The sequence below is a fragment of the Ochotona princeps genome, chromosome 9 (genome assembly GCF_030435755.1).
Source record: "Ochotona princeps isolate mOchPri1 chromosome 9, mOchPri1.hap1, whole genome shotgun sequence".
Taxonomy (NCBI): Eukaryota; Metazoa; Chordata; class Mammalia; order Lagomorpha; family Ochotonidae; genus Ochotona; species Ochotona princeps.
The window spans coordinates 240385-263024 of NC_080840.1; the positions used below are offsets into that span (position 1 = coordinate 240385).

General features: G+C 51.1%; 1 protein-coding gene across 1 annotated transcript; it reads right to left on the minus strand.

Annotated features, from left to right (window-relative positions):
* Positions 1-8112: 8112 nt before the first annotated feature.
* Positions 8113-22228, minus strand: LOC131481183 (glycosyl-phosphatidylinositol-anchored molecule-like protein). The gene is made up of 5 exons (XM_058668882.1): positions 22092-22228; positions 19757-19856; positions 19120-19227; positions 9178-9401; positions 8113-8139 (listed from the first exon to the last, which is right to left on the minus strand). The coding sequence occupies exons 1-5, from the start codon at positions 22149-22151 to the stop codon at positions 8113-8115; spliced, it is 519 nt and encodes a 172-aa protein (XP_058524865.1). The 5' UTR covers positions 22152-22228.
* Positions 22229-22640: the final 412 nt, after the last annotated feature.

Sequence of the window (22640 nt, forward strand, 5' to 3'; positions counted from 1 at the left end):
CACCAAAAGCACAAGCAGTCAAAGCCACAACAAATGGCTGGATCCACATCAAACTAAGAAGCTTCTGTACAGTGAAGAAAATGAACAACGAAGCGCAAAAGCAGCCAGCAGCACGGGAGAAAATCTTTGTATAATACACAGCCAATACAGGACTGACCGCCAGGATTTACAAAGAGCTCCGGAAGCTCAAGGACAGCAAACCCACAACCCTGTGAAGACACGGGAGAAGGAAATGTGCAGTCAGCTTTCAAAGGAAGAAATTCAAACAGCCAAACACACCCGGGAAATGCTCAGGCTCCTTCACTATCAGGGAAATACAAATAAAAACCACATTGAGGTTCCACTGCCTGCTGGCACGGACGTGGGGGTGAAGGTACCCTCGTTCAGTGTTGGTGGGAGTGTAGGCTAGCACAGCCAGCATGGAAGTCAGCACGGACAGTGCTGAGACAGCTGCACACTGAGCTACCAGGTGAGCCCGCCCTCCCACTTCCGGAAATAAATGCAAAGGAAATGAAATCTGCGTATGAGAAAGGGACCTGCAATCACATATTTACAGCAGCACAATCTACACTGGTGAAGACATAGAAACAACCCAGAAGCCCATTGAGAGAATGAAAAGAAACTGCTGCATCTGCTCTAAGGAACACCGCTTGGCCATTACAAAGAATGAAATTCTAACATTTTGCAACAAAATGGTTCCAACTAGGGACCATTATGCTCAGTGACATAAGCCAGTCTCTAAAGGACAAATATCATATGTTCTGATATAAAGCAGTCTTTATGCAAGATCCAAGCTCTATCAATATGTAGTTTTTTTAAAGATTTATTTATTATTTGTTTTATTGGAAAGGCAGATATACATTAGGAGGAGAGACAGAGAGGAAAATCTTCCATCCAATGATTCACTCCCCAAGTTACCGCAACGGCTGGAGCTGAGCCAATCTGACCCAGGAGCCAGGAGCTCTTCCAGGTCTCTGACACATGTATAGGGTCCCAAGGCTTTGGGTCGTCCTCGACTGCTTTCCCAGGCCACAAGCAGGGAGCTGGATGGGAATCAGGGCTGCTGGGATTAGAACCAGCAACCATATGGGATCCCAGTGCATGCAAGGCAAGGACTTTAACCACTACGCTATTGCTCCTGGCTCTATCAATACATAGTTAAGCAGAATAGCAGCATATACATATATAATACATACATACATACTTATATTCTAAATTCCGAAGATACATATTCTACAGACTAGCATACTGAGAAGTGAAGATGTATTGTGGTATGCATCTCTAGTTCAGAATAAAAGACAGACTCCCAGTGAAATTGTTAACCCTATCTTGACAATAGGATGTTGCATTTTCTACCTTTGTCTACACTCACAATGTCATGATACGCTTAAATTGGAAAATGTTGGACTTGTAACTGTTGCTAAAGTCTATACTTTGTAATAATATGGGAGGAAAGAAGGCGTGGGAACATGATCAACAGGTGGGAGGGGAAATCCTGAACCAATGGAATTGTATCAAGAAAAATAAAAACTAAAAAGGAAAGCCATGCTATAATGCAATGAAAGCACGTCATCCCTGCAATCTCGTGCTAGGAGCCCCTGTGCCTCCCCCGTGACCCCCCAGCAGAGAACATGTGTTGCGACTGCGCACGCTCAGTGTTGGGAAAGCAGGTGCAGCATAGGTCCCCTCATGCTGAGATCACCAAGGCCCCAAGCTGCACTCCTGCACGGAGTAGAGCTGGGTAAAGAAGTGCTTTAGAAAAAGATTTTGTTTTTTAAAAACAGCGATACAGAAAGAAGAGACAGACTGATCTTCCATCCGCTGGTTCACTCTGCAAATTGTTCCAATTACCAGAGATGTGCTAGTCTGAAACCAGGGGCCAGGAGCTTCCTTGAAGTCTCCCATGTGGGTGCAAGGGCCCATATACTCGGGCCATTCTCCACTACTTTGCAAGGCCATAAGCATGCAGCTAGATTGGAAGTGGAACAGCCAGGACGTGAGCTGGTGTGGATATGGGATGTCAGTGCTATAGGTGAAGGCTTAATATACTATGCCACAGCATCAGCCTTTTTCATTTCCTATTTCTTTTCTCTATTGAATACTTGCTAATATTGGTTGCAGTAATTTGGTTCCCAGCAATGATGCCAGGGTTCTGTTGAGATTTTCTGATTGTGGAGTTTTGCCCCCTGAGCCAGACCACCACATGTCCGAGGGAGTCCAAATCTCAGACATTGGCAGACTGAGAATGTAGCACAAGGTAGATTTTCTGCTACGACTAAGGAACACCTTATTGACACAGCATGCCTGGGGAGGTGTGAGGCATCTTCATTATCATCTTCCTCTTCCTGTTGTGACCTGATTCCTTTTCTAGTTAGATCTGTTTGTTTACCGGTATTGTTGGTTCCTGTAACTAATGTTTACTTATCCTGTGACTGAGACCTGCTGACTGTTTGCCAAATCTCACGTAATCTATCATTGGAGTAGCTTGTGTGCTATTGTTCAGTTCATAGTAACTTCTACCAGCCTGCTTGCTTTGCAAAATATTGGTATAAATTGCCCCAGAAAAGTTCAATAAAGTGTACATTGGTTCATCACGCCCTTGCCTCCCCTGTGGCCCAAATTCTTCTCAGCGTGGATGTCACACCTCCAGTTCCAGTCCCCAGAGGAACCCCGAGGAACCCCGAGGAACCCCGAGAGGACTCCCTTTCTCCACACCCCATATTTGTCATAATCTACCTTTATTTTTAAATTCTATTCTTTTTTTATTTTTTAAAGATCTATTTATTTTTATTACAAAGTCTGATTCACAGAGAGGAGGAGAGACTGTGTGGAAGATCCTCCATCCAATGATTCGCTCCCCAAGCGATCGCAACAGTTGGTACTGCGCCAATCTGAAGCCAGGATCCAGGAACCTCCTCCGGGTCTCCCACGTGGGTGCAGGGTCTCTAGGCTTTGGGCCGTCCTCGACTGCTTTCCCAGGCCACAAGCAGGGAGCTGGATGGGAAGTGGAGCTGCCGGGATTAGAACCGGTGCCCATATGGGAGCCCGGCGCGTTCAAGGTGAGGACTTCAGCTGTTTGGCCACCGCTCCGGGCCCCCATAAATTTTACTCTTTTTTAAAAGACTTATTTTATTTTATTTTTTTATCACAAAATCATATATACAGAGAGGAGGAGAGACAGAGAAAAATCTTCCTCTGATGATTTATTCACTCCGCAAGTGGCTGCAATGGCTGAAGCTGAGCCAATCCCAAGCCAGAAGCCAGGAGCCTCTTCTGGGTCCCACACGTCGGTGCATGAACCCAAGGCTTTGGGCCGTCCTCGAATGTTTTCCCAGGCCATGGGCAGAGAGCTGGATGGGAATCAGGGCTGCCGGGATTAGAACCAGTGCCTATATAGGATCCTGGGGTGTGTAAGGCAAGGACTTTAAAGGCTGTGCTACTGTGCCAGGACCATAACCTTAATATTCTTAACACAGTTGAAAAGATGTGCAGACCCATGTGGGCCTCCAATTACAGTGGGAGGGTCAGGGTATGGAAGTTGTTTCTTGCTGTCAAACTACAGCACTCCTAGGGATGGGAGGCAGTCGTTTGGTGATAACTTAGAGAACCCAAATGTAGGGAAGAAAGTTCTGAGGGCATTACTTGAGTGGTTTTTGGTAGCTCTAACACATTGTCAGCTTTGTAACAACAGGGTTGAAAAAATCCCTTCCTAAGGTCTACAGGCTGACAAAGTCCACCTTAGTGCATCCACAGAGCCAGACATTTGCTGCGTAACTTGCCCAGGAGAACTGTCCAACCGGTTCTGCTTTCTATCCTCTGACAAGGCATTCAACATTCCCCATCAGCCTAGGTGAGCTGGCTGTCACGTCCCCAGTGTGCATCTGACATGTTCCACTATGCAGTTATCAGCAACTGAGGCGGCTTAGTTCTAACATATGCACTCCAAGGTTGGACCCCATATCCTGTGATTTTCCCATTCTCTAGGGTTTGAGTCCAGCAGTCAAGTCAAGGAATCCCCCGAGAAACTTAGACTGGGGTGACCTCAGCCTAGACTCCTGTGTGCACCAGATAGTGCAGAGTTAGAGTCAATCTGTCACCTACACCGAGCAATGTACATACTGGAGGATATAGCTGCCAGGTCAGTTCTGCCCCCAACCCAGCCTCTAACATGAACTGATGGGGGCTGCAGCTTCGCCTAATGCAGCCCACCACAGGCCCAGTCCTACTGCCACAAGCAGGTGCCACAGCCTAGTTGGGGCAACCCCTAAAAATCCCCACCAGGCTTGCCCTCAGTCCAACCAATTCTGGCCTGCACCCTATACTGGGTACTGCTCATGCCAGCATATTCTACAAACTAGTCCAACATGGCCCATGTCCACAGGTATGTCAACAGGTATGCATCCCAGCCTGGCCTGAACTGGATCTCTTTTAGTCCTGGCTCTCATGATCACCAGAAGGAACTGCAGCTTAGCAGAGTAATTCCCTAAGTTCTCATATGGACTATTGGGTGCTGCAGCACAGCCTGGCATTTGTGTGTGCCAGTGAATGCTGTGGCCTGGCCTAACCTGGCCCACCCTCGAATCCAGCTCATACACATGCTGATGAATGCTGTAGCCTTGCCTGGTCTGGTTTGCCCCCAGTCCTTGCTCTTACACTCATCAGCAGGAACTGCAGCCTAGCAGGGGAATTCCTCAGTTCCCCTACCAGCTCACTCCAAGCCCTGGATTTCATACGTGCCAGTGGGTGCTATGGCCCAGCCTGACATGGCCAGCCCCAGGTACTGTCTCCCCATGGGTACTATGGCCTTTTCTAACTGGCCTGCACCCAATCAAGCTTTCACCAGCAAGTGCTACAGCATAGTCTAGCCTGGCCAACTTCCAGACCAGAGCCTCATGATAACTAGTGGGTGCTGAGGTCCATTCTGTACCTATTTTTGCTGTCACAAGCACCAGTAAGACCTAGGGCATTGTTTAGTCTGCTCCACCCCCAGCCTCCAGACCCAGCCCACAACATGCTGAACGATGCTGCAGCTTGCCCAACTTAGTCCACCCCCATCCATGGCTCTAGTGTTTACCAGTGGGAGCTGCAGGCTAGTGGAAGAATTCTTAGGCCTGCTCCCAGCCCGATCTCACACATGTCAGCAGTGCCACAGCCCTACCTGGCATGGTCTCCCTTCAGTTCCAGCCTTTGAATGTCCTGGTGGGTGCCCTAACCTGGCCAAACCCAGGCTTGTCCAGCACCAGCTCCCATAAGTTTCGATGAGTTACATCATCTCCCCACCTCCAACTTGGCCAGTCACAACCCCAGCTCTCATGTTAATCTGGGTGCTACAATCCAACAGAAGGAAACTCACAAATTCAGTACAGAATCTGCCCCCAGATCCAGTTCTCTTGCATTCTGGTGGGTGCTGCAACACAACCTGGCATCACCAATCCACACCCCCAACACTTGCAGGTGGGTACTATATATTAGCGTAGCCAGGCATGCCCTCATATCTCAGCATTTGTTGGCAGCATGCAGTGGGCAATGCTACTTAGCCCAGCCAGGGCCACCATGGTGGGCAGATGCCTCGGCCTGACTAAGATATGCTCTATGGTTTCCCTCCTCTAAATCACTATGCCAGAGCAGAGTTAATCAGTACCTTGCCTGAGAATGCACTGACTCTGTCTGTGGAAGCCCTTAAAAGTCATCCCTCACCTGTCAGACACGCCCTTGGCAGCTCCTACTCCAACATATCCCCATACATCTTTTGCAAGGCAATTTATAGCCAACCACACCTACTAAATCTACCCAGAGCAAAGACAAGAAACTCCAAGGCTACAAAGTTTCTCACCTGCTCTCTGTCCCTGAGGGCACACTCAAGACAACACCTAGCCAACAAGCTGCATGGGAACAGGTTGCGGAGATATAAATCCAGGGGCAAATAAAACGACCCAGCACACCACCATCGCCTAGTGTCCCCAACAGAGCAAGGAGAATTACGCTTCTGCCTATACTCCATGCAGCAGTGACTGGACCACACCCACTCTAGGCTACAGCACTGCGGTTAGAGTCTGTGGACAAGCAATTCAGAGGCTAAAATCCCAAATGACAAGAAACCACAATGAAATGGGGAGAAGTATCAGAAAAAGTGATGATTCAGATGAAGGTACCAGCTCTTCCACCCAAAACAACCAGAAACTAATCTCGATCTCCAAGATGCGAGATGAAGACACTGAGGAGTTAGCAGATAAGAAATTTAAGACAATAATAATAAAATTCATCAGAGACAGAAAAAAGCACTGGGAAGACTTCAAGGAATTAAAAAATCATGTCATTGCAGAACTAAAACAAGTCGAAAATGGAATCCTTGACTTAGAGCACAAAGTTGAAAGCCTAACCAACAGAATGAATACAGCAGAGGATAGAATATCAGAAATGGAAGACAATCAGAATGAAAGCAAGCAGCTCATCAAACAGCTGGAGACAAACCTGAACAGAGCCAACAGGACCATACAGAAAATGAAGAATAATCTCAAAAAGAGAAATATCAGAATAATAGGACTTCCTGAAGGAGTGGAAAGAGAGACAGGTTTGCAACAGGTGCTCCATGAAATAATTTCCAAAACACTGGAAAAATAAATCCAGCACAAATCCAAGAAGGACAGAAAACCCCCAACAGTTTCAACCCAAAGAGATCCTCACCGGACATGTGGTTCTCAAGCTCCCCTCCAGCAAACAGAAGGGAAGTATTCTGAGACAACTACAAAGAAAAGACAGGATTACTTTCAGAGGAACACCAATCAGAATCACAGCCAACCTCTCAGAAGAAACACTCCAAGCAAGGAGAGAATGCGGTAAAGCCTTTCAAATCCTGAAACAAAACAACTGTCAACCAAGAATAATGTACCCAGCAAAGATCTCATTTGTATTTGAGAATGAAACTAAATACTACAATAAAGAGAAACTAGAAGAATACACCAGCATGAAACCAGCTCTAGAAAATCTCCTTAGAAAGGTGCTAACCCCAGAAAGAAAAAATGAAAACCAAAATCAAAGATGGCAAATGGGAAGATCTCCCCACTAAAGTCCACACAAGGAAAGACAATTATTCAGAGATACTAATAGACGCAAATACACACTCGCACGCTCATGGCAGGTCAAAATTGCAACCTCCCATGGTGGGAGGGTTTGGGCAGGGGTGGGAGAACCCAAGTATCTATGTAACTGCGTCACATAATACAATGTAATTAATGAAGTTAAATAGTAAAAAAAAAAAAAAAAGAAAAAAAAATCGCAACCTCTCCATATAATCTCTAAACACAAATGACCTAAATTCATCAATCAAAAGACACAGATTAAGAGGATGGATCAACAAACAAAACCCAATCATCTGCTGCCTACAAGAGACACATCTAATCAAAAACATGCTAAAATACTGAAAGGGAAGGGATGGAAAAAGATATTTCACGCCAATAGATGAGGAAAAAACAAGACTGGAGTAGCTGTTCAAATCTCAGATGACCTAGACTTCAACGTGACAAACATCAAAGAGACAGAGAAGGGCACTTTTTATTGCTGAAGGGAACCTCTCATCAGGAAGTGATTACCATTATAAACGTCTACAACCCAACACAAGTGCACCCAGCTACATGAAGCAATTGCTGATCGACGTAAAGGGAGACAATGATGCACAAACAATAATTGTAGAAGACCTCAACACCCCATTAACACCAATAGACAGATAAACAAAACAGAAACTCAAAAGAGAAACAACAGAACTCACACAGACCATAGAACAAATGGACTTGGTAGACACTAACAGAACAATCCATCCTATCGACACAGACCATACATTTTATCCAGCAGTGCATGGCACCTTCTCCAGAATTGACCAAATGACAGGGCACAAAGCAAGACACATTAAGCCAAGCAGGATCTGCCAGGGCCTGTGGGAGGAGAACGGGGAGTCCCCGTGCCTCTGCTGTGGTTGACTCTGGGGATCACAACAGATCTGGAGCCTTGGGACTGTAACAGCAATTCTGTGGCTGAATTATTCCCTCTGCGGAACTTCTTCCTGGAGCTGAACTGACTTACAGAAAGCACAGGAAGAGGAGGTGAACACGCAGGCCTTTACGTGTCTGAGCCCTCCACATCGCTCTCCCAATACAGACCAGAGAGGCAATGAGGGGGAGGTAGCCATTCAAGTCAGCCTCATGATCAAGAATTGTGGAGGGCTCCGGGGCCACTTCAAGCCTTTCTTTTTTTTTTTTTTTTTTTTTTTATTACAAAGTCAGATATACTGAGAGGAGGAGAGATAGAGAGGAAGTGGAGCTGCCGGGATTAGAACCAGCGGCCATATGGGATCAAGGCGAGGACCTTAGCCACTAGGCCACTCTGCCAAGCCCCACTTCAAGCCTTTCTAAGAAAGGGGAAGCCACAGTTCCTCATCACTAGAGCCAGAACAGTGTGCACGCCAAAAAGCACACATCAATTCTCACATGCCAATCACTGGGGAACACCTAGGGCCCATGTGAAGCCGGGGCCATGCTGAGCTCTGAGAGCAGTCTGCTTCCTGCAGGACCATCCACCCTCCAAGAATACAGGATGTTGCCGCCCTCCTGCCTGCCTGGGGCCCAGGCGCCACCTCCATGCCAGTTCTCCGCTCTGCTCCCACCAGGCCCTGACCCAAGAACTCAAAACCATGCACAGAATCTTAGGTGTCCTCAAGGCGACGCTCTGCCCATGGCTGCGGCCTCTCCTCCAGCCTACTGGAAGCTGAGCCCCTAAAGTGTTTTGCCTTTGCAGGAAAAGAATCTCTTGGTTTCAAACGCCCAAGGTGTTTCTGGGAGGGAGAAAAATCCTTCAAGCACTCAAACTCCAAGGGAATTCCCAGAGGTCTGGTCTGGTATGGGACCCATGAGCAGAGTAAGCAGGGGACCCATCCCAACGTTCCGCAGGCAAACAAAACAACATGACCATGCTGAACAAACAATGCTTTTTCTTATTTCTCTCTTGGCATAAAACAGAAATGTGCCAACTGAGCCCAGTGGGTCAATGGCTCTGGCTCACACAAGGGTGATGCTATCAAAGACAGAGATGATGACTGGACCCCCCACATAAGGGTGGTTCCGTCAGGACGTGTCTGACTACGATGTAGAAGAAACAGAGGGAAGCCTTTGAAGACTGGGTTTTCACAGAGTGGGCCAGCAGAGGCTCCTCAGTGGGTATATCAGGGAGTATGTCCCTCTCCAGGTTCGTCGGGCCTCCTTCATTGCAGGTCATGCTACCACAACATCGAATGAAATAGAAAGAATTTGTTACAATCTTTTTAGGTGCTGGTGCAGGCTGTTGAACCGGATATACAAATGAGCAGTTGTATGTACAGTTCTTGATAATCAGCATTTCACGAGAGTTCAAGCCTAAAAGAGAAAAAGACAGCACATGGAAATCACTGATGCCACACTCGCTGTCTGTATTTGTCATGCATGCATTCTCCTCCACCAACTGTCACATGGCTGCCTTCCCCAGGGGTCGGATTACCACGAGAATGATGCTTGCTGCAGAACACTCGCCATGCACACTGCCTCCTCTGTGTCTGCCTCTGGCCCTGCACAACAGTAGCTGCACAAATGCAACACGCTGGCCATTTGTGTTGCCATAACAGGAGAGCTCTGGGATCATGCAGATCAGCAGCCAGCCTACACTTGTGTCCCAGAGACCATGCCTAGCTGGAGGAGGAGTGCCCCGTGAGCAGGACCTCCTGCTGGTTTCTGCAACTGGCAAGACTCCTCCAGGACGCAGGCCTTTCCACGTCCTTTGGCCCAGCGTTCCAACCCCCTCCACCACACGCGATATGCCCAAGCCCTCCCTGCCACCCTCCTCCCAGCATGCACAGGAGGGACCATTCCAACACGGGCTCCAACAAGCATGGGTCTCTCCTTGATGCCTTGCCCAGTGGCCTCAGGCAGCCAAGGCCACCTGCACAGACTTCAGCATCAGACTGACACAGTCCAACATGAGACAAAATGACATGCCTCCTTGAAAACTAGAGGGTAGAATACAAACACTTGAGCCCGGAACTGACCATCAGCAATGGACTCATGAACAACTCCAGGCCTTGCTGCCTTGACAACACAGAAGGAACTGAGGACTAGAAGCAGTCACTTAGCTTCCTTCCCTGCCCATCTAAGAGGCGTATGTCTGTTATGTTGTCGACTCCAGGAGCTATCAGAAACATGTCCTCTTAGCTAGCTGACCAGCCCATGCTGGCTTGTGACAGCCCTTCAACCTGTCAGAACCCTGCCCCCTCAGCTGGGGTGGTCAGTTCCCTCTGGATAGGCTGCTGCTGACTTTGGGGACCACATCCCACACTTGCTACTTGCTGGTCACTCCATGTGTGTGCCTCCTAAAACTGCCCTGGAACCATGGCTGTAGACTTCACGCACAAAAGGCAAGAAGGGCCGAGAATCATGGCTTGACAGTTGGACGTGAGTCCCATCAAGTCACATGCATTCCTGAATGTGGCTTCATCTTGGAAGTCTCCACTGCTGCCTGCTTTCTTCAAGGGCCTGGCTGTGACAGCCCCACAGGCTGCAGAAAAGTAGAGCATCCTATGTCGAGGATCTTACTTGCGGTGGCCGGGGTTAAGGGCACTCTTTCAAGTGAGACTGAGGCGGCAATGGACTGTCCCGTGTATGTTTCTGTGGGGCCACCATTCCCAGCTCTGTGCACAGAATGCCAAGCAGCCAGGCGAGGCCTGAGTGGTGGGAGCATTTTAGAGGGAAGAGGCTGCATGCTAGTGCCCATCCTGACACCAACACGTCTCATTCCCACATGCAGGAAATGTCTCCTCTCCTCCTTGCTGCATCCTAGGTAGACCTTGGTATTATGCCAGTTTTCTTTCTCCAAGAGTCATTAAATCACCCGCAGAGGAGATTTCTAGAGAGAAAGACAGACCGAGAGAGGATTTTCCACCTGCTGGTTCTCTCCCCACATAGCACAGCGGCCAGAGGTGAGCTGAGGGGAAGTCAGGAGCAGGAGCCAGGATCCTCCTCTGGGTCTCCCACGTGGGCGCAGGTGCCCAAGGCCCTGGGCCATCCTCCGCTGCTTTCCCAGGCTACACACAGGCAGCCGGAGCAGAAGTGGAGCAGCAGGAAGAGGAACTGCCACCCACGTGGGATGCTGCTGCTCACAGGGGAGGACTTGTCTGCTGAGCCACTGTGCTGTCCCACGCTGCTTTTCAGTTGGTCCCGCTGTGCTCCCTTGAGAGCCACACTCTCTCCCCTTCGTCCTCTTTCCTAGGGAGACTGGCCACACTGAGACTCTTGTGTTGCCACAGCTCTCTGTGCCTCTGACACGTCCACTCATCCTTGGCTCTGTGGCTTGTGGATACTTCCTCCCAGACGTATGAAAAAGGACTTTCAACTGGCTGAGGTCCAGGTTCACCAAGCATGCCCTTTGGGGATCCTGCCTGCTGACGCTGCACTGTCAGCTGGGCTCCCAAAGTGAACATTGCTCTCCTGTGTTTGGTTTTCTGCACGCTGAGTGTCTGCTGTTGGCTTCTCTGCCCACCACACGTACTGAGCACCTTTTGTGTGAGGTCTCAGGTCATCGTCCCCTTTGGCCACTGCGTGTGCAACAGCAGTCTTTCCTGCATGGCCACTTGGTGCCTGTGCATCTTGGGGTGCTGTCTCTGCATGGTGTGTCCCACACACCTGTCTCGCTGCCCCCGGCTGTCAACTCAGCTCTCTCTGGCGTTGTGGAAGGATTTCCTCAGACGACAACAGACAAGAGATGGGCTGGACCGGCGGCAGGCTGCAGGAAGGACAGGCTGAGGTCCTGGGATGCCCATCCCTGAGGAAAGCCACCCTGACCTTCCCTAGTCAGAGGCCCCACTCGCTGCCTTCTTGCCAGCCCCACTGCAGTTCCTCTTTGTCACCCACTCCCAGAGCCAGCCACGCATGCAGCTTCTTGCAGAAAGCAGTCACAGCCCGACACACGAGTACCAACACCGAAAGGGCAGCACCCAGCCCCTAAAGACCCTCAGAGGAGGCGCCATGGACACTCAGACCAGCACAGTCCACACTCGCGAGCTCAGCCGCAGTCAAACCACCAGATACTCACACGCCATGAAGAGGTGGCCAATGGGGGCCTTCTGCGCAGGCCTGAACACAGCTGGGATGTGAAGCTTAAGACGTTGACGTGGGCACTGGGGACCACAGGGGCTAGACCAAGCGAGCTAAAGACCTAGCAAGATGCTCCCATCTGCCAAGGCCTGTCATGCCTCCCGCTGCTGTCTGCTTGATTGGTGATGGGGCCTGTGAGTGAGAATCCAGAGTGTTCCAGAACCTCACATGCTGTCTTCAGTGCACATCTGTCCTTGCCATCTCTGTGGCAACAGCAGCTCCCAAGGTTCCAGCTGATGTGTTCTAGGCAGGCAGACGGTTCACAGTCCTGCATCTGGAAGCCACATCTCCTGCACTTGTGTCATTTTTTTTCCTTTTTACCTATCTCTGTGTTAGGGAGTGTGTATCCATCATCACCTTGGATTGGGGCGGGGGCTGTGTTGGTGCGTTGTCACTCCCATCTCAAGCCACATAACCCTTAGTGTGAGAGGACTCGTACTGTTGTCGGACTCCAGGCATGAGGCTTTGCTGCCTCAGACAATCTGAGCCCGTGACAGTCCCTCAGTTACTGAGGCACTCATGAGGAGTGGAGGGTTACACTTAGATGTTAGCCAGCCTGGACATGTTCCAGGCCTGACACCTTGCCACTTCAGACCCTCTGAGTGTGGCAAAGCGACCCACAATAGCTGAGGTGCAGGTAAGACACACAGAGAGAATTATGGGCATCTGGTTTTGTTTTGTTTTGCTGTTTATTAGTTCATTGTTTTTGCTTTCCATGTCACTACCCACCCTGGAACATTGCCCAGGCATGAGGCTCTACCACCTCAGACCCTCTGAGAGTGACAAGAGAGCCCTCAATGTTGGAGGTGCTTGGAAGTCCCTGACAGACAGTTCTTGGGCAGCTGCTCCTCACCACCTTAAGTCTATGTGGATCACCAACCGCACAGCGGTGACGAGGCCTCCTGGGGTCACGAGCCTCAAGCACAGCACAGCAGGCTTGGCTCCCTGAGCATTTCCAGGGTGCAGAAGCCATGGATTCATCTAATGTTCCATCAGTTGGTTCATTACCCAGGAGCTCAGCTTCCTGGGGTAAGGTGTGACCTCCTGGATGTCAGCATCCAGTGATGGTGTTCACGGTCCATGCCTGTCTGCAGTGTTGTGAAGGAGCCCCCAACACGCCTGCATGTAGTTTTACGGTACCAGATGTGTTTTGGCATTGGTGGTGTCTACCCAGGTGTGGTGACTCCATCTGTGTATAAAAGGGGCATTACTTCTGTCTTCTGAGATCCTACAGAAACTGCCCGGCTCTATAGCTCCACGTGCTTGCCTACAGATGCACCCAGTACAGTTTCCAAACTGGCCACAGGATCCCAAAGCCCCATGAGCTAGGTGGTAAAACTCGTGTACACATGTACATGAGCATCTCAGTGTTCTGGGGTGATTCAGATGTCAGAGGTCCAACACAAGCATGCTCCGACATGGGGAGCAGTCTGCAGCAACTCACGGGATGGAAATCCTGACTAGTACTTCGTGGCGTCAGAATCAACCCAGATGGCACTCTGCACTAGCAAGAAAGGCCACAAGAGAGCATGGCAGAGGTGGAAAGCCAGGACACTGCTGCCATAAGTGTCCCTCTGCCCTCCAGGCCCCAGGGAAAAGAAGTGGCCGTCCCAGAGGGCTGGGCTCTTCTTGGATGGGAGCAGAGAACTTGTGCTTTGTGCATGGCCTTGTCTAATGACTGATGGGGTTGTAGCAGATTCTAGAGCCTTCCACAGTCCAGGCGTCACGTATCAAGAGCCTCGTGTGGTCACTGACGTCACACATAAGAGTGCTAATGTGTTCAATTCACAACAGTCACTGTGTATTGGCTTCCCACGCAGGACCTGGAGTTTCGTGTTGGGTTGGGGCTGACGGGTAAACCTTGGTCTCAAAGATTTACTTGTCTTAGTCTGTTACGTACAAGATACTCAAATCTCGTCAGTTTTTGCTGTGCCTGAATATTTAATTCCTTTAAAGAGATTTGTATCCCTTGACATTTCTGTGAAGTTCATTTCCACTAAGTCTCCGTCAGTTGTCATGGTGTGTTGATAAGTTTGCGAACAGGGACTTGAGGAACACTGACTGAGAAGACAAGTGGCCTGTTTTATAAAAACCAGGTCCAGTGACCGCAGAGTGGCCTGCATGCTGAAGGGCGGTTGCTGCTCCCAAGCTCTTGGTAGAGGAAGACAAGGCTGACTTTAGGCCAGCCACGTGAGGTTCAAACACCACAGCAAATACAAGGAGTTTTAGAAGTTAAGGGGAGGGCCCGGCGGCGTGGCCTAGCGGCTAAAGTCCTCGCCTTGAACGCCCCGGGATCCCATATGGGCGCCGGTTCTAATCCCGGCAGCTCCACTTTCCATCCAGCTCCCTGCTTGTGGCCTGGGAAAGCAGTCAAGGACGGCCCAATGCATTGGGACCCTGCACCCACGTGGGAGACCCGGAGGAGGTTCCTGGTTCCCGGCATCGGATCAGCGCAGCACCGGCCCGTTGTGGCTCATTTGGGGAGTGAATCATCGGACGGAAGATCTTCCTCTCTGTCTCTTCTCCTCTCTGTATATCTGACTTTGTAATAAAAATAAATAAATCTTTAAAAAAAAAAAGAAGTTAAGGGGCATCAGTGGTTAACGGAACATCTCACAAAATCTCAAGCCCTATTGCTACACTCACCTGAGATGACTCTTAAGGTGTGCCTATTAACTCAAGTTTAACTTAACTTACCCAAGTCTGTGTCACCCCAAAGTTCACAGGCCAGCCTCGTGTCTTTGAACAGGCCCTCCGGGCAGGTCTAGTCCCTAGTATTCTGCCACCCAGCACACTTCTTCCATATGTTGGTGCTTATCTATGCTGCAGCCCCTCCCAAAGCCTTCTGGCCAGCTGACAGCACTGAGGAGTTTACTCGTTCCGCGCAGCAAAGACAGAGCACATGTATTCTCCAGAGCTGACCGGCACAATGAGCTCTAGGGAACCTAGATGTGGCATGGTTTATGGATGGCAGCAGTTACGTGAAGGAGGGAGTCAGACAGGCAGGTCACACCATCGTGGGCCTTACCCAGGTGCTGGACACTCAGGCACTGCCAAGCAATACTTCAGCTCACAAGGCAGAACTGGCTGCTTTAATCAGAGCCTGCAATTGGGAGCAGGTCAGTGAGTTCATATCTACACAGATTGTAAATGTGCTTTCTTCGTGTTCCATGCACATGCAGCAAGCTGAGAGAAAGAGGCCTACTGACCGCTAAGCACCCAGGCAGCATGCCAGGGAGAGAGCAGACCCATGCAGGAGGTGCTGGGGCCTGAGGAAGCAGCAGGCATTCGCTGTGAGGGACACCAGGAGTGGGGTCATAGTAGCAAAGGAAATACCGTAGCACTGCACAGGAAGTGTGACTCCTCACTGTATGGCCAGAGGCTGAACGCGCACAAGGGTGAGGTGACGCAAAAGGTGCCAGTGGATGGTGGGCTCCAGTCATAAGGTCACGTTACCAATGGTCTCTCAGTGGGAAACTCTTAAGGAAATACACGGCTCCATCTACCTGGGAAGAGGAGCCTTAATACAGATAGTCTCACGAGCATTTGCAGGTAGGGGTCACGTACTGTCCTAAAGGAAGCTCATTCTTGCCCCCTTTGTCCACAAAAGAACCCCGTTGGTCATGTTCAGCCGGCACGTTCGCTGACTCCCGTGTAGAGGACCGGACTCGTCCAGATGACGACCAGCAGGTCCATTCTGCTGCCATGCCTCCAAGTGTCTTCTAGGGTTTATTGCTACTTTCACAGGCTGGGCAGAAGCTTTCCCAACTCAAGAAGCACCCAAGGCTCTGCTAAAAGAGGTAGTGCCACGCTGTAGGCTTCCAAGGCCCCTTGTTTGTGTCTAAATGACTCAACAGGCAGCCACAGCTCTAAGAATTTCTTACCATCTCTATGCCTCATGGAGACCTCAGTCACTGGATAAAATTGAAAAGGCTAACCATAGTCTTAAGAAAACTCTAGCTAAGCATCATCACGAGATCTCAGAAACATGGCTTAAACTACTGCCGATCGCCCTTCTCAGAATGAGTAGCGCCTACGGATTCCCTCAAGCATGGGGGACCCTTCCTCACCTCTGACCAAGACCACATACAGTGTATTATTAATGTGCCCGGGTCCCGAGGTTCAGGTGGAACACGGTAATAAGATCCTCCCAGTGCCAGGTCCCAACGTTCATGAGCAGCCAGCTCCCCAGGAGACTTGGTTCTGTTAAAGAGTTGGAAGGAGGGCTGTCCTTCAGAGCAACCACACCCTAAACGAAAGGAAACATACAGGTGCTGCTGAACACACACTGAGGGACATTACAGGGCATCCCACGTTGGACATCTGCCAGGAATTAAACTCTACCTCTCGACCTCCACAGGTGCACACACAGGAAGAACCTGCCTACTCGTGTGGACCAATCGAAGAGCTCAAATACCTCTCCAAAGGAAAAGGATGCACAGAGCCCGTTCTTTCTCAGTACCATGGCTGCACACCTGTAAGGCAGACACAGCGCAGAGCCCGTTCTTTCTCGGTACCATGGCTGCACACCTGTAAGGCAGACACAGCACAGAGCCGGTTCTTTCTCGGTACCATGGCTGCACACCTGTAAGGCAGACACAGCGCAGAGCCCGTTCTTTCTCGGTACCATGGCTGCACACCTGTAAGGCAGACACAGCGCAGAGCAGGTTCTTTCTCGGTACCATGGCTGCACACCTGTAAGGCAGACACAGCACAGAGCCCGTTCTTTCTCGGTACCATGGCTGCACAAAACATCCTCACTCACCTCTTGCTTGGTATTGCAGTGTCATGACATGGCACATAAAGCAAATTTTAAAAACCCCCACATTTCTCTACGTAACTTGGCTTACAGCTCAGGCCAACTTTTACAGCAGGCACTCAAGTCTGTGGCTGCCTGGGCCGAAGCACGTACGGCTAGCAGGCAGGCCCTAGAGCAACCAGGAACCTGAGCAGTGAAGCATGGACTCTGCCACCCCCGCCCTAGTGCCTTCATCTTCACTGACAGGATACGGAACACCGTTATGCTCGCGCGGGATGGGCTTACAAGCTGCACGGACACAATCCAGCAACTCCCAAAACTTGGGAAGTAATGGGGTATATTTTCTTCTTTTTTTAAAAAATTGATTTTATTTTAATTGGAAAGTAGATATACAGAGAGGAGGAGATACAGAGACGAAGATCTTTCATCCGATGATTCACTCCCCAAGTGGCTTCAACAGCCGGAGCTGAGCCCATCTGAAGCCAGGAGTCAGAAGCCTCTTCTGGGTGTCCCACATGGGTTCAGGGTCCCAAGGCTTTGGGCCATCCTTGACTACATTCCCAAGACACAAGCAGGGAGCTGGATGAAAAGTGTTGTCTCCGAGATTAGAACCAGTGCCCAAATGGGATCCTGGTGCATTCAAGGCAAGGACTTCAGCTGCTAGGCTACTGTGCCAGGCTCAATATATTTCATGTACCGCACTGCAATTTGTTTCGTACCAATCTTGCTCATAATGGATAAACATGTCAGCTTCAGCATGCAGGCAACTACTCAGAGGCAGTAGATCCATTGGGGGGGGGGGGGGCACAGACATTGGCAGTGGCCGAGAATTCTCCAGCTCGTAAGATGGATCCACTGCATGAGACAGGAGATCTCTGAACCCAGGGTAAGCAGAGTCTACATCCCTAACCCAGAGGAGGAAGATACAGAGGATGCAGGTCGGCAGCATCCCTGAGCGACCCTGAGCAAATGTCTGAGGGGAATGAGGGGTCTAAGCAGACAAGCAGTCTGGACCCTGAGTCTGGAGCCACACTTCCTGCACAGGTATAGTATTTCTGGCCATGCATGTGCTGGCCTCACTATATTCCCATCAAGCCCTGGGATGTGGGGCCTTGCTGCATTGTTAAGGAGTCCCCATAAAGCTATCCGGGAAAGGGGATCCTGCTCTTGGTCACACACTTCAAGGCTGCATTGGGGCCCGGCGGCGGGGCCTAGCGGAAAAGTCCTCGCCTTGAACGCCCCGGGATCCCATATGGGCGCCGGTTCTAATCCCGGCAGCTCCACTTCCCATCCAGCTCTCTGCTTGTGGCCTGGGAAAGCAGTCAAGGACGGCCCAAAGCCTTGGGACCCTGCACCCGCGTGGGAGACCCGGAGGAGGTTCCTGGTTCCCAGTTTCGGATCGGCGCAGCACCGGCCCGTTGTGGCTCACTTGGGGAGTGAATCATCGGACGGAAGATCTTCCTCTCTGTCTCTCCTCCTCTGTGTATATCTGGCTGTAATAAAATGAATAAATCTTTTTAAAAAAAAGGCTGCATTGGGCTCACTTCACCTACTAGACTCAGGGTCTGGGCACCCTGAGTAGCCACTCACTTTCTTGATACTTGTGGGCAGACGCCAGAAAAAGTTAAAAATCACTCTAGCTTAACTTTTCATTTTCTGGCTCACTCTGTCCAAATATGCTCCACCTGTTTATGTTCATCACACTCTGAAAAAGTTAATACTTGCTTAGCACTGTTGGCCAATGTGCATGACATGATTATACGGCAAGAGCCAAAAACTTAAGAAACAAATATTTGGCACTGACCAAAACATCTACAGCCGAAACACACCTGCTTGGTGACAAGCACTCCCCACATGACCCAAATGGCAACAGGCAAGGAGTGCCACTGGAGCCTACCACATGACCAAGACAGACAAGGACCGAGGCTCTGAGGCCCAGCCAGTCTCCTTCCCCTGGACATGAGGCAGCTCTTTACACAGCTCCTCCCACCTGCCACAATCCCCGTCAGGACAGGAGAGTACACATCGCCCATCATGAAGCAGAGCCTAGTCCCTGGGAATTCGCTCTCAGCACAGCAAGATGCCAGGGCCAACAGAGACCGTGGTGAGGGACACAGACCACAGCAGACTGGCCCTGCGTCGAAAACTGCTCAGGACCTACCCACAACGTTGAACACAATTAACGGTACTCACGGATAGACAATGTCAGGCAGCGCCTAATTTCATAGGGGCAGGTTACTTTCGTTGGACAATTGAAATCATTTATGACTGCACAGGAATGGCACGTCACATTAAAGGTCCCTGAGAGAGCAGGAAAGAGGCGTTAGAGATCTCACCTTCACAACTGTGACCCACCACTGCCAACCAATTCCTCCTCCTCCCAGAACAGGCACTGCAAGGCCAGCCCTGGCACAGTCTTTGTCCATCACCAGGTCCATCAGCAAAGCCAGGCAGGCACTGAAGTATTGTGCCCTCAGAGACAGGATTGAGGAAGTGCTACATGGCAGCCATGGGTGCGAGTACTGTACTCTGCAGGTGAGGCCACCTGTCCCAGGAGGGCAGGAAGCTGCCATGGGCCAGTGTCCTCTGGGACGGCACTGGACACGACCACTGTGGCCTGACCTGATGAGAAGGTACCACACCCACCCCCACCCCGTCAGGTTCTTGGGAAAAGCACACCACCCACTGGACCCTCTTCTGCTAGTGAGGCCATCCCCCCATCGCCCTCACACACCGCTGTCCACACTCAGCAGGCTCAGATGATCCAACCCCACCACACCTTTCCTAATGTCCAGTTCAACTCCAGTGAAGTCCCAGCCCCTACACTTACAACGTTGCTCACTAACGGCAGTGCCATTGCTCTCCACCAGAGGGAGCCCCACGATGAGCAGTAGCGCAAGCAGCAACATGGTTTCCTGCAGGAGCTGAACCTGCAGGTGAGAAGTTTGCAGCAGCTTGGTGCCAGGCTGCAGCTCCCCTGTGTGCCCTCCAGGACAGAGGGGAGATCTCAGGAGCAGTCACCATGCACCAGCTACACAACACGGCTGCGGTGTCAGGAACGCCCATGGATACAAGGCATGCAAGGTCAGGAAGAGGGGACTGCGAGGCCACAGAACGTGGCCCAAAGAAAGCCAGTTTACTCACACGGGCTTCTTAGTAAATGAGTGCTTTCAAAGCCGTCCTGAGAACACCGCACGTGGAGGGGAAGAACCATCAAACTATCTTTTCAACTTGGAAATATATAGGTTTTTTGAATTGCGCAACTGTGAGATGTAAGCACAGCTGACTACGAAGAGCTGTTTCTGCAACATCACATTCCGTCACGCAACGTGCAGTTTCTTTCCCCCACACACACCGCCTCTCCCGCACTCTGCACACAGCTGTGTGCCCAGGGCTTGTGGTCCAAGCTCAGGCCCTCTGACACGGATGCCTCTGTCCGTCCCCCATGCACAGCTGTGCCTAACCCCTGTGCTCTGCTCTCAGATGCTCCCTGCTGCTCCTCCGTTCCCACCCCGAACCGAAAGGATGCCTTCACAATTCCTCTGCACCATTTTCCCAGCCACTCGTTGTCGATCCGGTCTGACCCTAATTCTCACCTTACTCAGTAGCTCACCGGGTCCATGTGACCCCAAAGTTTACAGGCCAGCCTCGTGTCTTTGAACAGGCCCTCCAGGCAGCTCTAGTCCCTAGTATTCTGCCACCCAGCACACTTCTTCCATATGTTGGTGCTTATCTATGCTGCAGCCCCTCCCAAAGGACTGTCTCCAACATACCACTAGTGTTGGGAGCTTTCCAGCTGAGAAAGGTTATAGGCTAAGTCAGAAAGAGTGGAAGACAGTTTCCACTTCCGCCACCATCCTGAGACTTCCTGTGACCCCACTGCTCCACTCCCATGGCCCCCAGCACGCACTCTACTCCCTCTGTCTCCCTCTGTTTCCTGGGCCAGATTCCAAACTTCCCTCTTCATGCTAAAACCCCAAAGGAAGTTCCCAAAGGCAATCCAGATCGCCCCTCACAGGAGACCTCCCCCCACCATCCCCATCCCAAACTCTGAAGAGGGCGCTTTCCCAAGGCTCTAAGCCTGCTCAACCCACAGAAACCCCTTCCTTATCTACACTCACGGCTCTCGGGCACAATAACTCAGCCTCTGGCCCAAAAGGCAGGGGACTCTCCCTCCCCTGGGGCCCATTTCTCCAGGGAGTTCGACGGAGTCCGGCAGAGCTGGCCCAGGGCCTAAGGATCCCGGGAATGGCATCCTCCTCCTATCTGAGCCCCAGAAAGTCGCCTTCCCACAGGCCTCACAACGTGGTCCTCCCACGGACTACAAGAGCTTCCAGCCACCGCCTCGTCAGTCTACACCACCATCTTGTGCCGAGCACCTCGTGTGCCCCTCTCCAGCCCACAGGCACTGTCCACCGCTGCCTCTCTCAGCCCAAGACTTCCTGCCCTGACTTCCCCCTTTGCCATGACTGCATGTCACCACCTCACGCACACTCATGGGCCCAAGCCCCTGCTTGGTACGTCGACGGCAGTGCCTCCAAATGCACCCTTTACTGCTGGGTTGGCAATGACTGAGGGCTCCCGTGACAATGCCTCCTCTTCCCCACATCTCTAGAGGGTCCCTGAGGCTGGATCCCCACCTCAAGACACAACCTCCCAACAGTTACCGTTGATCTTAGCCAATGGACAAATCATACACACACACACAGATTGTCAGCATGCCTCTAACACCATCCACCCCGATGCCCACTGCGGTCAAGAGGGGTCTTCTCACAGCCCAGGGACCCCTGCAATAAAAGGCAAGCTGGCTGTAGCTGTTGCTGTCGCTGCCCAGATGCCAAGCACAGCCACTCTCAGTCACTGCCAAGGCCACCAGGAAGACAAAGAGGACTTAGCAGAGGTCTGCTCCCACACCACCGACCACGTCGGGTGGGCGCAGCTCCTCACAACACCAGAGCAGCACCCTTCACACCTCAGACCATTCCTGACTCCCACCGACTCCTCCCAGTAATCCCACCAGAGACACAGGCAGTCCACTCCCTCAGTCTACCTTCCCATCCTCATCTTCGGAGCTGGCCTCCAGGGTGATCTCTACTTCACTCCTTGTCCTTTCTGCTTCTGTTGCTAGCGTAAGGCACTGTTTGCAGTCCCAAACACAGTCCCACCTGAGCTGGCCACGGCCGTGGCAGCCGAACCCCCGAGCCACTACAACTGGAGTGAGACATTGCCCCCAGAACCCCTCCGCTGCCAGGAAGGCTGCTTTACTCCTGTGCTGCTGTCAGCCTTGGGTCCGTCGCTGGTCCCAACCTGCCACACGCTCTCTCCAGCTCTCCTCCCCACATGCGTGCACACGTCACGTCACATCAACTTCCCTTCCAGCACATTCTTGAAACAAAGCCTCCAGGGCTCGGATGGTTGAGTTGGTTAGATGGAACTAAGCTTTCATACCCAGTGACAAGTACAAGAGCCAAATGGGATGGGGGACAGACTGGTCTACTGCTACACATACTGGCAAACCAGGGTAGGGGGCGGGCCTGGTGGGGGTTATCGTGGGTCGCCCCGACTAGGCTGCAGCTCCCACTGGTTGATGTAAGGGCTGAGTATCTGCTGGACGGAACCAGACTGGACTGCAACACCCATTGGTTCCAGTGCAACTCAGGACTGAAAACAACCAACCCAGCAATTGAAACCACCAGCTGATCGGGGTGATGGAC

Excerpts from the sequence above, each read along its gene's own strand:
- LOC131481183 (XM_058668882.1), bottom strand. The coding sequence starts at position 22,151 with ATGTCTCACTCCAGTTGTAGTGGCTCGGGGGTTCGGCTGCCACGGCCG. Across the intron at positions 19,228-19,756 it reads TGCCGTTAGTGAGCAACGTT|GGACCTTTAATGTGACGTGC; the intron begins GTAAGTGTAGGG and ends CTGCTCTCTCAG. Across the intron at positions 8,140-9,177 it reads AGCCTCTGCTGGCCCACTCT|AGCGATGTGGAGGGCTCAGA; the intron begins GTGAAAACCCAG and ends CTGTATTGGGAG.